The 14,249-nt window shown below is 37.0% G+C and overlaps 1 protein-coding gene across 2 annotated transcripts in view; it reads right to left on the minus strand.

Annotated features, from left to right (window-relative positions):
• Nucleotides 1–871: 871 nt before the first annotated feature.
• Nucleotides 872–14,249, minus strand: part of KCTD20 (potassium channel tetramerization domain containing 20) — a 76,401-nt gene continuing 63,023 nt past the window's right edge. For both annotated transcript variants that reach the window (XM_031964975.1, XM_031964976.1), the window contains exons 4-8: nt 13,252–13,354; nt 12,797–12,917; nt 9,538–9,735; nt 6,341–6,451; nt 872–5,602 (exon numbers count right to left, since the gene is read on the minus strand). In XM_031964975.1, the coding sequence (XP_031820835.1) occupies nt 5,310–5,602; nt 6,341–6,451; nt 9,538–9,735; nt 12,797–12,917; nt 13,252–13,354 (826 nt within the window). In that variant the 3' untranslated portion in view covers nt 872–5,309. The remainder of the gene's footprint in view (nt 5,603–6,340; nt 6,452–9,537; nt 9,736–12,796; nt 12,918–13,251; nt 13,355–14,249) is intronic.

The raw sequence follows: 14,249 nt of genomic DNA on the forward strand, positions 1-14,249 counted from the left end.
CATTTACTGATAATAAATCATAATTTCACAACCTTCACATTCAGTTAGGTGACCCCATATTGGGTCATGATCCAGTTTAAGAAGCTTTGTTATAGAGAATAAATGTCTGAGATCAGAGTTGAACCCAGATTTCCTGATCCTAAGCCAAGCTTGAGTCCATTATTCTTGCTGCTTCTAAGTCACACAGAAGATCTAGAATTTAATCCAGTGCTTCTTGTCTACAAATTCTTTCTCATTGTAGTTGTTCAATGGTTTCCTTTGTGTCCGACCCTTCATCAGCTTATTTGAGATTTGTTGGCAGTCACAAATGTTTGATAATCATGCCTCATTTCCCCTTTTAAACTTCTAACTTCAGTTATTTGAGGTGGGGTGTGTGTCTTGAGAATGAAGGTACACAGAGCAGAAGTCCATGAGAAGTATCTGGACCTACTAAGTTTGAGAAGAAAACTTGTTATGACAGCATAGAGTCCAGTGGTTCTCAAACTTTTGTTTTCAGTTTCTTTATCTTATTAAAAATTATTGAGGATCTCTTCAAAGCGTTTTTGTTTACCTGGGTTATATTTATAGACATTTACCATATTGGACATAAAAACTATTTTTGAATTTGTAGACCCTCTAAAAGGGTTTCAGAGATCCCCAGGATTCTCTAGACCATATTTTGAGAACCACTGGCTCAAGGCACACAGGGATTAATGATAAGCTAGCATTTACAAAATGATCTACAGACATGATTTCATTTTATTTCACTGGGAAAGAAAGTTCTGATGTATAGGTAGTTAGACATTTCAAGGGGGCCAAATAAATGACCATTAGAGGCTTAATTTCATTTTTTCCTAAAAAACAAAAATAAAAACAAAAGAAAAAATACTACTCAGGCACACAGAAATAACTTTATTATAGAAAAAAGGCATCCTGATTATAGGATCTCATAAACACTGCAGGAAGTGAACAAGTGCAACATTAAAACTAAATACAAAATAAAACAGGGGAAACCAAACCAGAATCCCACCTGTTAATAGAAGATAGCATTTAAAGATAACACTTTCTTGGGGCCCATCCTAATCAGAGTATCTTGATCAGCAAAGTTAAATAATTAATTTTTATTTTTTTTAACACATGAAAAAAAAGGCTGGCCCTTGATATTAGGGCTGGGGAGAGAGGTGTCTGCCATATTTTTGCCAGTTCCTTTACTGATCTTCCCAGAGTTCTGGCCTGCTTTACTTTCTAACCTGGGACAATCTTTCCCTTTTAATGCAGCTTGATCCTTCTCTCCCCGTTACCACATTAGAATCTGACAGCATGCACACCTGACTGGCTGAGCCCAGCTCAGAACTCCTGGGCCTCAGCTTCTCTGAGTAGTGTTTGCCACCAATATCACTCCCCTCCAAAATTCTTGTTTCTGTGACATGATTTCTTTTAAGTAAAGGGCTCTACATTATACTTTTAAGGAATGGTTTGATTTAACTCCTATATTTCAATTTAGATTTGTTTGCTCATTCCTAATGGAGGATTCTAGATCAACATGCTAAGAATCCTATTTGTAAACTGTACCACATTCATTTAGGTCTCTTTCCATAGTGATTTGATACATCCACATCAGTCTACATTTCTGTCTTGAGTGAGGCTTAAAATAATTCTTACTGTTGCATATGAAAGTGTGGAATTCATTATTCCCAACTATCTTGGAGGGTTTAAATAAAAAATTCTCCCCAATTCTCTTCCCTCAGCAGGAATGAGAAATTCAATCACACATACGCAAACTACTCTCATCCTTTCTTCTTGTCAAAATGCAACCTGGTAGGATGAGACTTTTCAAACACTGAAGGACACTAACATGAGCCTGTGTGAGTCTTATGATCCCGTGATTAACTGAGAATGGAAGTGTTCACTATTATAAAATTTCTACCCCATTTACTCTTTCTTATTCTTGCTTCATCCCTATATTGAAAATATGCCCAAGCTTGTGATAACGTAATAACAAACAGAAGAGAACTATCATTTTTCTTTAAAATTCTCACCTTGGCCACCAAGGAAGAAAGATAGTCTGAGTGCAAATAAAACATCTTCTTTGGAAACAATCTGTCTTCAGGTATGATAAAACCTGACTAACTTATTTAGGCACTTAGAAAAGAAATAGAATCAGATTCTCCCCATTTATGCCAGGAAACAAAACACCTCTTCTCCAACCCCAGAGCCTAATATTGGGCTTAAAGAGATGCTCTGGAACCAACACCTCTCCATTTGCTATCTCTGACATTGCTATATAGCTTGGAAAGATTTAAAGAGAATTTTTTATGATGACTTTCCGCCCAGAGGATTGTTACTCTGACCCTGAGAATATCTTTTGATATCTCACAATTAACTTGATGAACCAGGGATTGCTACCGACAGTCATTAGCATTTAATCTAGTGACAAAAGAATACCACTTTCCTCACCCAAATGAACTCCCAGAGTTTCTCAACTATCAATCCCTCAACTATCCCCATCAGGGATACACTGAATAAATAACAAACAATAAGAAGAAACTACTATCTCTTGGAAGAACCTCTATCACAACATCAGTTTTCTCTCAGTTTATGCCAACTTGTTTTAGCTCCATGGACTAGATAATTGTGCATACCAATAACAATTAGGAAAATAATGAAGCTGGCCCAAGAAAGCTATCCTTCAAATAGCACTGACATCTTCCAATAGATGCAATAGTTGTACCTTTTAAAAAACACCAAAGTAGGAGTTCCATTTTGGAGTGTTTGCATTTTATATTAATAACATAAAAGCTAAATACTGAGCGGGGATAAACATGTACTTCAACAAGAAAATAAATCTTCATTAATGTCTTAAAATATACAAATAAAGACTGTAGAATCTGAATGGTCTTTGCAATGATGAGTTTGCCTATTCAGAAACACAATGAAAGCACCATTTTTGAGCATATCTTGATGTGAATTTAGTGCTAATGAGGTCAAAGTTGTAGATTTAATTCTAGGATGTGCCAATCAGTTCCATGCAGAGGAAACATGGTTCCTCACACAGGCTGTAGCTCTAATGATAACCAGCTGATTCACAAATGTATGCCATCAATTAAAAAAAAAAAAAAGGAGATGGAGAAGGGCACATGGATGGCTCAGAATCAATCACCTCCACTGGAAAAGCAATTCAGTGTCTATCCTTCCAATGGTGCCCCAATAATATCTTGAGAAGATGCATTTTGGATTTTGACATCACCAACCATCAATGTGTCACAAAAAGTAGTAAACATAGTTCTACTTAAGAACTCACTGGGTTCAGAAGAGTTACTCTTTTTCTCTGAGACAACTGCTGCTACAAAGTGTGCACACTTTGTATACTGTGTACAAAACTACTATTTTCTTGGCTTGGATTACAAAGTAATCGCAAATGAGAGGAGAGTACCTCGTCCTGTAGTGTCTTAAAGGAATTTAAAGGGTGTAAGAGTGTCAAAGTAACATGAATTTTAGAAACAGACTGTGAAGGGCTAAAATTATAGTCAACTTGGGACTATCATGGCAATAAATGCCAGAAAAGTAGCACAGATAACATACAACAACAGAAGATAACTCCTAACCATTTATATTTGGCTCTGGAATCCCATTTGGTTCCTAGTTACAAAGAGATATAAACAGTTAGATACTAATTAATGTGAATAAAGAATCTCCTGGAACGGCATCTATTCAAATTCACACGATTAGAAGTTAAAATAAAGTAAAATAGGGTCACTGGTTCCAGCCCAATGGAAATATGCAGTGTGAATTTAAATAATTCAATCATTTCAGGAGATTTATTATTTGCACAAATCTAGACTTAGCTGTACTTACAACACTGTGTCCTTCTCTATCTCCTGGGTCATATTCATAGTCTAAGACCCACTGTCCAAGTTGCACATCAGAGGAATTTGATCTAGGAGTGTGGTAGTTAGGGAAAGAAAGTAGGCTCTGGGTTAGCATGAGGTTAAGTCAACTGACTTTTTAAAAAAAATCAAGGTAATTTTCTCCACCCTGAGCCATTGAAGGTGACACTTGTATTAAAAAAAAAAAAAAACCCACAACAAACATTAATACTTTCTTCTCACCTGGCATCTTCTATTACCCTGAGTGAACAGGTGAGAGGCTACTTCCAAAATTGAATGTGCTGTTACTTCCCCACCCACACCAAGATCCAGAGGATAGAATCTGGATAATAAGACCATTTCAGTCACATCTCCAGAAGGCTGGAATGGATTTTGGTATGGGAGTGAGAGTCATCTAAAACTCATGAATAGGGTTGCAGAATTCAAGCCAGAGTCCAAATCCCTGATTGTTTTCCTTTACCTAGCACCAGGACAGGGCTATATCTACTGATTCCTGAGATCCTGGCCTTCTCCATCTCTGGTACTAAACTACAAAGGCATCCTAAAATTCTTTCATTTGAATAATGGAGGCCTCATAAACAAATTCCTGACCATATTTTGAGAGCCTCTAGCCATGGCCCCATTCATTCTAGCCACATCCCCTGAATTACAGGCAAAGACAATGGCTTGACTTGGGATTTCTGAATTTTTATTTTGACTGGGGAACGGGTGAACTATCAGGATGGTTTCATTCATCTTGATTTTCATTCCACAAAGCCCAATCAATTCAGATCCCCATATTTCAAAGTAAAAAGAGCATAAATCCTATTGCTATGCCATTTATACTTTATCAAAAGATAAGTAATGCTATGTTTTGTTGATTTAATTTTTTTTTAAAAAAGACAATGTAACTTAAACTCTTGAAGGATTATCTTCTGAAAACTCAAATGTTTTGTAAACAAGGCCTCATTCCTCCTAGATGAGCTGAATTCTGGGTGCGTTCTTTAGCAGTCTTCCATGGGTACTATGTAGCAGAATGGGATGGTGGTCTGGTCCCCTTGCAACTGAAGAAGCTGCCCCCCCCCCAAATTGAAGTGTGTACCTGGCAAGGAAAAGGGAGAAAAAGAATGGAAAGGAGGGAAGGAAATGTTTCGCTATTTGAGGAAATGGGATTTTTTAACTTCCTTATCAGCTTTCTCAAGTTATTCCAGGACAGCACCAATCCTGAGGAGCTTCCCATGTGCCCAGGATCACTACAGAATATTTGGTGATTCAGTGGTCAATACTCATTATTAATTTCCTCTTAGGGGGCATCAGCTTGCTTCAAAGAATACAGCTTAATATTATTGGTGACATGGGGAAGAGTTAGGGAGAAAGTATGTCTCATGTTCAGGGCGAGACAAACTCTGAGTGCATCCCAGGAAGAAAAGGACTTTATAGACGTGGTTGGATGAATGGCTGGCCCTAATCCAGAAAGTCATTAGGGGCCATCTGGGATAGGGGAGCATTTAACCGATCCAGTTCATCCACTTGTGGAGGGTGGTGCATCAGGTTCTCCTGATCTTCAGAGACATCCTCCTCAGCTGCCACTAGGTTGGTGAGAGATTTGCTTCGGACACATTGAAAATCAACATGACGGCTCTTTCCCTCCTCCTTTTCCCAAGACATCTGGATAAAAGGGCGTTGCACATAGTTGTATATGACTTCTGACCGGCCACCTGGTCTCCTCTTAATTTTTTCTTTACAAGTGGGATAACCTGAAAGAGAGATGCAGGATTCCTCATAGGCTTGGCCATTGTTCTCCCTAGTATCTCTATCCTCCCCTTATGCTCCACCTCAGACAGCCTCACGTCCACCCTGACTCACAGGGAAGCAGGGTTCTTAGACTGGCTGGACTCCCTCTCCCACCACCGCATTTCTCCTTAATCTTCCTGATTCAGTCATTTGGTTTAAAATGAAGGTTGCACCTACTTGCTCAAATGAATGTTCCATGAGTGAAAAATCTAGATACCTAAAGGTCTTGCTTCTAATTTACATTTTAAATAGAATGCTTTTACTGTTTACAAAGCAAGTTGTTTTTTTTTTTTTAAAGTATCAGGATAGTACCAGAAAGAATGCTGGATTTTGAATCATGGAATCTGAATTTGAATCCTTACAACAAACTTCTGGGATAAGTAATGCAACCGTTATCTAGCCCAGATGTAGGAAATTCGCTCATCTCTTTCTTCATATGTAAAGTACTTTGCAAACCTTCAAGTGCTACATTAATACTATTTATTATTACTCTGGGAAGGTTATCTGTTTTTAGCTATTTTAAAGCACACACAAAATGGGGGGGAGGGGAAGAAAATGGAAATTTTGGCAAGAGAAAAAACTTAACTACTAAGACATTATTTATGAAAATGCTTTTATGTATGATCTCTTTGAGTTACATGGTAGTATGTATGAAGTTAAAGTATTAAGTCAGAATCACAAGAGAATTTTGTTTTTCTTACCTTCAATACCAATTCTGATATTTTTTAGTCCTCGTTCCTTCAATACAGTTTTTGCAACATCTCGATTCTCAATGTATTTGAAGAACCTGTAGAGTTTGGAGCTATAAAGAACTAGAGAGAGAAAACCAGGGGTTAATCATGGGGAAGTGAGGCTTCTCGGAACATCCTTCCTATCCTGTTCCCATTAAATGCTGAGATTACAGAGACTTGGGTATCTGTCAGGTCTCTCTTGATAGCCTCTTGATCTCTCTATTTTATATGACTATGAATTATGAAATACCATATCTCCAAGTGAGAGAAATGGCAGGTGACCTAAAAGTCAATGAAAAAGACAGATGGTAGGGATCAGTAGATCGTATTATATTACCAGTATGACTTGCATGCAATTATTTGGATATGATTAAATAACAATAGTGATATGGAAAACAGAAAGAACATGCATGTCTGGAAAGGAGGCAAGTTTGTCATAGAGCAAGGGATAACAGAGGCAGTCTCAGTGCTTTCCACAGAACCTGTTTTTTTTTTTTAATTTTATTGATTTTTAAAAAAATAATTCTCCAAGTATTCACCCCAATTCTCACACAGCTATCCTATTTAGCAAATATTTATTTCTATTAAATTGTATTTTATTTTTTCCAATTACATGAAAAGACAATTTTAACATTTATTTTTATTTAAATTTTCAATAGTATTTTATTTTCCCAAATATATGTAAAGATAGTTTTCAACATTCATTTTTATAATTTTTCCCTCCCTTCGTTACTGCTTCCCTCTCCAAGACAGCAAGTGATTTGATACAGAATGTTATTTTCATATATTCCTACATATTATAATTATTCCTTAAGTACCAGCCAGTGAGATATAAACTCTGTAAAGTCAATCTCAACCCTGCACCTTCCCCTGAGCCTAATACAATATTCTGTACATAGTAGTTAATGATTGAACTAAACTGACTATAAGAAACTTCCTAATAATAAAAGTTACCCCAAAGTAACAAAGTCCTAAGAGGGCTGCCTCTGGAGATGACACTTTGTTATTGGAAATATTTAAGTAGGGGCTGGATTACCAATTAGAAATGATATTGCACCTATATGGCGCAGCAGATAAGAGTACCAAATTTAGAGACAGAAAGACCTAGATATTTATGATTCTGGGCAAATTAACCTCTCAGCCTCAATTCCTCATGTGGAAATTGGGCAAAGAGAAGCTCCCTCAAGTATCTCAAAGTGAAATAAATAATGTATATAATGTACTTTGTAAACCTTTTATTTTTTTATTTAAATACTCTCTCTCTCTAGCCTATTCTCAATCCACTGAAGAGACAAGAAATGAGGATATGATAATCATTATATTTATAAAGTCATTTTGCAAACCTTTTAAAAGCATTATGTAGATGCTACGTGGCACAGTAGATAGAATGCAAGGCCTAGAGTCAGGATGACTCATTTTTGTGAATTCAAATCTGGCCACTTACTAGCTGTGTGACCTTGAACAAGTCACTTAACCCTATTTGCCTCAGTTTCTTCATTTGTTAAATGAAATGGAGAAAAAAGTGGCAAACACTCCAATATTTTTGCCAAGAAAACCCCAAATGGAATCATGAAGAGTTAGATAAGACTGAACAACAAAAAATCATTTTTATTCTTAGAATTATAATAAGAATTCTTATGACTATGTAGTATTATGATTATGGGTATGTGAACTAGCAGGCCTATATGGTCTCTGATAACCTTAAAATTCTAAATTATGGGATCATGAAATAATCCAGGAAGAAAATAACACTATTATCAATATTAGTACCATATATGTACAATGGATCTAACATCTTCTTGGTAATATTCTAAGTACCACAAAAGAAATAGAGATCCTCCAGCCAGCATTCATTATATAGTCAACTGAACAAATTAGGTAAAATATTGTGTTTGGGTCTGATTTCTGGTTCACAGGTTGGCTGGGTTCAAATTTCTGCTGTTAGTATTTTATGACTATCCTAAACTAGTTTAATTCATCCTCCTGACCTTCAGGCATTCTTATAATATATGCAGAGCTCCTTATTCAGTGCCATCTCAACCAAATCATCCAACATTATTTTAAAGATATAGAAAAAATAACAAAATTCACCTGAAAGAACAAAAGGCCAAGAATATCAAGGGAATCCATGAAATAAAATTTGAAGGACAGTGCCCTATTTATACCAGATTTCAATCTGAATGATAAAAGTGGTAATTATTTTTTTAAAAATCTGATCTTGTTTAAGAAATAGAGTGATGAATCAGTGGAATAGATTAAGTGTACAATATGTTGTAATAAATGACAATAGTAATTTAGTGTTTGATAAACCCACAGATCCAAGCTTTTGGGACTAAACTTTGCAAGCTGATAAAAACTGCTGGGAAAAGTGAAAAACAATATGGCAGAAACAAGGTATATACCAAGATACAATCAAAATGGGTATATGATTTAGACCTAAAAAAAAAAATTTAGACCATAAGCAAATTCCTTCCTAGGAATGGTTTACCTCACCAATAAGGACGCCTATGGATAAGGGAAGAATTTAGGATTAATCACGATATAGAGAGCATTACTAAATATCAGGGGTCCTCAAACTTTTTAAATAGGGGGCCAGTTCACTGTCCCTCAGACTGTTGGAGGGCCGGACTATAGTAAAAACAAAAACTTTGTTTTGTGGGCCTTTAAATAAAGAAACTTCATAGCCCTGGGTGAAGGGGATAAACGTCCTCAGCTGCTGCATCTGGCCCGTGGGCCATAGTTTGAGGACCCCTGCTAAATATAAAATGAGGAAAAACTATGAATTTCTTAATCTCTGAAATACAATGATCCAAGACAACCCCAAAGGACTTGTGATAGAAAATGCTGCCTCTAGAGAAATACTGATGGCATCTGAATATACACTGAAATATATTATTTTTCTTTCTTTTTCTTTCCCTCCCTTCCTTCCTTCTCTTTCTTTTTTTTTTTCTTGTACAACATAAGTAATATGGAAACCATTTATATGTACAATTTATATCAGATTACTTAGCATCTGGGGGGGGTAGCAAGGAAGGGAGAATACATAATTTGGAACTGAAACCTACCAAAAATACACAATAAATTTTTTAAATTGTCTATTTATATAATTATGTTTATGTTTAAATTATGTTTAAAATGGAAAAAGAAAATATATGCAGAGCTCCTACTTTGAGAATATTCCTCCCCCATGGGCGGAGGGTGGTCCTCATCCCAGTCTACGGAGTCCTCATCAGTCAGCACAACAATGTGGCATTCCCGCTCTCCTTTCTTGGCACTGCCCACCATGATGGGTAAGATCAGCTCCTCGAGGTAGTGATCAAACTGCTTGTGAGCTCCATCATTGGAAAGCTCATGCAACAAAGCACCTGAGGGGAGAAAATGAACATTCAAATCCTCTTTTGCAATCAATACAGCCTTGGGCACAGTATATGGCACATTATAGACACTAAATATTTACTGACTGTCTCCTCACATTTCTATAAGGAAACAGGCCATAGAATAGGAACTAGCTTCATTTTCTAGAGTGATAGTAGCATCTGCCTCACAGAGTGAAGCTATTATCTCACAAATGAGATAGTTAATATGTATAATGTACTTTGTAAACCATTTATATCTTAATTTTTAAACATTTTCTTTTTCAAGTACAATCACACATCCATTTCCATGTAATTAGAATATGATACTCATTATCCACATAAAGTCATTTTGCAAATCTTTTTATTTTTTTTAAAATTTAATAGCCTTTTATTTACAGGTTATATGCATGGGTAACTTTACAGCATTAACAATTGCCAAACCTCTTGTTCCAATTTTTCACCTCTTACCCCCCCCCCCCACCTCTCCCCTAGATGGCAGGATGACCAGTAAATGTTAAATATATTAAAATATAAATTAGATACACAATAAGTATATATGACCAAACCATTATTTTTTGCAAATCTTTTTAAAGGGCTACATTAATGTTTTTAATTCCTCTCCTCCTTCCTTGTCTTCTCCTACCCCTTCCCCTTTCCTCTTTTCCTTCTTCTTCTATATTAGAAGTGATTGAGAAGTAAGTGAGAACAGGAGGCAAGGAATATAAACAACTTTTTCTTAGAGGAGTTTGTGATGAGGGAGACTGAGCATGTTTGTAGACAGTAGGGAACAAGTTAGCAAATAGGGAAGAAGATGAGAGAGAATGCAGATGAAAATGCTGGCACTTTGGCAAAATAGATTGAAGAAGAAAGGATTTAAGGGCTGCCCTTGGCAAGGGGAAGGGTCACTTTTTTTTTATCAAATACTGGAGTTGAGAAGAGAATGGGGGGTGTTGTCAAAGGATTCTGAGCTACAGAGACAGCAAGAAGGAATGCATGGTCAATGGCTTTCATTTTCTCAGTAAAATAAAAAAGCAGGGTTTCTGCTAATAATAATAAAATTCATGTAGAAATTTAAAGTATCATTTCATTTTATGGCCCTACAACCCTGGGAGGTAGGCACTATTATTAGCCCTATTTTACAGATAAACAAAATTGTGGCCTTTTGGTGACTTGCCCAGGATTATACAGCTAGTGAAAGGCAAAAACTGTACTCAGATCTTCCTGATTGTAAGTTCAATATTCTACCCACTTTGTCACTTAGTTGCCATCTTAGATGTTGGATTTTGTATGGGTTTAGGAGCTGAGACAATCTGAATAAAAGATAAATAAGTAATTATAATAGGTAGCATTTATACAGTACTTTTTGGTTCATTTCTTTTGATTCTTACAACAACTTTGGGAAATAAGTGATATTATTCTTTCCATTTTGCTTTTAAGGAAACAGAGGCAGGCAGAAATTTTGTGACTTGCCCAAGATCACATTGTTAGGAGGTGTCTGAAGCTAGACTGGAATAGGAGTCTTCCATATCCCGAATACAACAAGCTTTTTACCATACCACCTACTTGCTAAAAGAGAAAAGAGGTAGAGAAGTGGAGGGACAGAAGAGAACATTTGGAATTGCTGTGGGGAATTAGGCAGAGGAACAATTAGGAAAGGATAAGAACACTGCCGTGCTGTATTAAGGGACCAATTGAGATGAGCTAACAAATATGGCTGAGTTAACAAAAACTGGTTCCACCAATATGGTTGTATGACTTTCAGCACGACACGAGTATGACTGAAGGAAATAGTGGGAGTAATCTATGCAAAAGTCCAGTCTAAAGATCACCTGGTTACTCAACACCCTCTGGGAATCATTTCATTAATGGTCCCTCTGGAAAATGGTACCAACCCTCATTTCAGGGGAAAGAATCCCCAGGAGTAGATACCCAAGGGAAGAGTCAAATGAAATGTGGAGAAATGAAGAGACTTCCCTAGGGTCAGTACCAAACCAGCAGAAAATTAAGAGTTCTAAGGGCCTTTCCATCAATATCATATGTATGCTTCTCCTCCATATTAATAAGATTAATTAGCTTCATATATGATATACTTGACCCCCTTCCTACTCCATCCCAAACAATTTCAACTTGTAAGTCCCTTCTCTCCTACCATCCTACTGCAGTTTTCATTTCTAATGTAACCAATTAAGGAAATATTAGCAAATCCTGACAACACTTTATAGAAGGCATAAATTATCTTCTTTTTATGGCTAGATAGTCCAGAGGTGAGGTCACATCTTGATTCATTGTTTTCAAACTTCCTGGCTCTTGTTTATTCTAATACCCCACAATAACTTATTGAGTGATAAAACAAACCGTTGTGGGAATCTGCCAACACAGAGTTTGATATGGAAGACTCAGTCCATTTCAAGTAAGAACAAAGTAATCTTAATTGGTAATTGGCAGATAGACAGGTACATGGCAAAGTAGATGACTACTAGACTTGGATCTGGAAGACCTAGATTCAAAGCTTAACTCTATTCTTTATGATCTCTATAAGCAGCTAAATGATGCAATGAAGAGAGAACTGGATTTAGAGTTGGAAAGATCTGAGTTCATCCTTAATCTAGTCCATGGATCACTTGGCATTCACTCTTACATACCAACTTCTAACTACTCAAATTGAGCCTCAAACACTTATTAGCTATATCCCAGACAAGACATTTAACTTCTGCATTAGGTTATTTTGAGGATCAAATTAGATAATATTAATAAAGTGCTGAGTAGAGTGCCCAGCCCATTGCTGTTGAGGTTCAGTCATTTCAATCACGCCTGATTCTTCATGACTCCATTTGGGTTTTTTTTTTGGCAAAGATAATGGATTGGTTTGCTGTTTCCTCCTTTAGGTCATTTTCCAGATAGGCAAAAGAGAACTTAAGTGACTTGACCAGGCTCACACACATAGTGTCTGAGGCTAGATTTGAACTTAGAAAGATGAATCTTCCTAACTTCAGGCTCAGTGCTCTATCCAACGCACCACCTAACTACCCTGTATAAATCCTAGCTAGCTAATAATTTCTTTGTTACTTACTCAGATCTTGACATTTGATGGTATTGAAGTCAAAGTTAATACAGAGATAGTCACAGGTGTCTCTAAGGTCAGGGATGGAAATTCCATCAGGACAGTTAATGATTCCAGTTTTATAATAATCCTGAAAACAGATGGGAGGAAATGTAGTCATAGAAAATAAGAAATAATCCATTTTTTCCCAATTCATACCCAAATCAATAACTTAGATTAGGTAATGCTTAAATGGATTTATAAAGTGGAAAAATTGCAAAAGGGCTTCCTGTTGGCCTGGCTGTTTAATCAGGTTGGGGAGAGGGGACACATAGACCAAGAGGGCTGAAAGTGAGGATAAAAAACTCTAAGATGAATCTTGAACTGAAACCTTATAGGATTACTACTGAACTGGACTGAAGTAGGCCCTCATAGGGGTCAACCCAGCAGTTTCTGAGAAGGAAGAAACAGGGCAGGTTCCTTACCAGCACTGTTCGAAACACAGTAGCACTGATCCCTTCAGCAATTTCAAATTCTCCTTTTTCATTGGGCCGGGTAAAATTATATTCTCTTCCTGGTCCAAACATCCTAAAAGACAACATTATTAATGTTCCCAGTATCGCAAAGATGATCCCTTTCTTCTTTACTCCATTCTCTGACCCCATTATCCCCTAGCCAGACATCAGGGAGCTCCAGGTTAGTCTTTCGGAGAACAAGGGGAAAGAACTGACATACCATGGCTAAGGACTAATTGCTTCAAAAGCCTGGCTTATGAAGACGAAGGGAGTGATAGGAATGAACCAGCATGGGGGTAGCCCCAGGAAATGACATACGCAGAGAGAGAAATTCTTCAGAGTATGAAGTTTACCTTCTCTGTCCTGGATTCTACAAAAAAACCTAGTGCCCCTGTGCAGTAACTCAGGCCTTGCTCTATAGCAAGCCCTGCTTAACATATTCTATGGTCTTAATCTTTCCTTCTATGTCTGGCAAAATTTACATGTCTCATGCCTTTTTCTAAGGGGTCCTGTTCTCTACTTTTCTAAGGAGGCAAATGACTAATGTAATCAAAGGATCATCATGATTTAGAACTAGAGAGAACACCCTGGACAATTTATAGCATTTATATAGTGTTTTAAAATTTGCCTAAGGCTTTACAGGTAGATGCTATTATTATCCCCATTTTACAGAGGAGAAAACTGAGGCAGACAGAGATTAAATGACTTGCCCAGGGTCACAAAATTAGCAAGTTTCTGAGGCTGGATATGAACTTGGGTCTGTCCAATTTAAAATTCAATCCTTTTATTTTATGGAGGAGGAAACTGAGGGACAGAGAGGTGACATGATCCAATCATAAGACCATAGTACATAGAACAATGGATCTGGGGTCAGGAAGAACTGAGTTCAAATATGACCTCACTAGCTTTTGACCCTGGGCACATCACTCTACCCTGATTGCCTCAGTTTCTTCATCTGTAAAATGAGC

The sequence above is a fragment of the Sarcophilus harrisii genome, chromosome 4 (genome assembly GCF_902635505.1).
Source record: "Sarcophilus harrisii chromosome 4, mSarHar1.11, whole genome shotgun sequence".
NCBI classification, from domain to species: domain Eukaryota; kingdom Metazoa; phylum Chordata; class Mammalia; order Dasyuromorphia; family Dasyuridae; genus Sarcophilus; species Sarcophilus harrisii.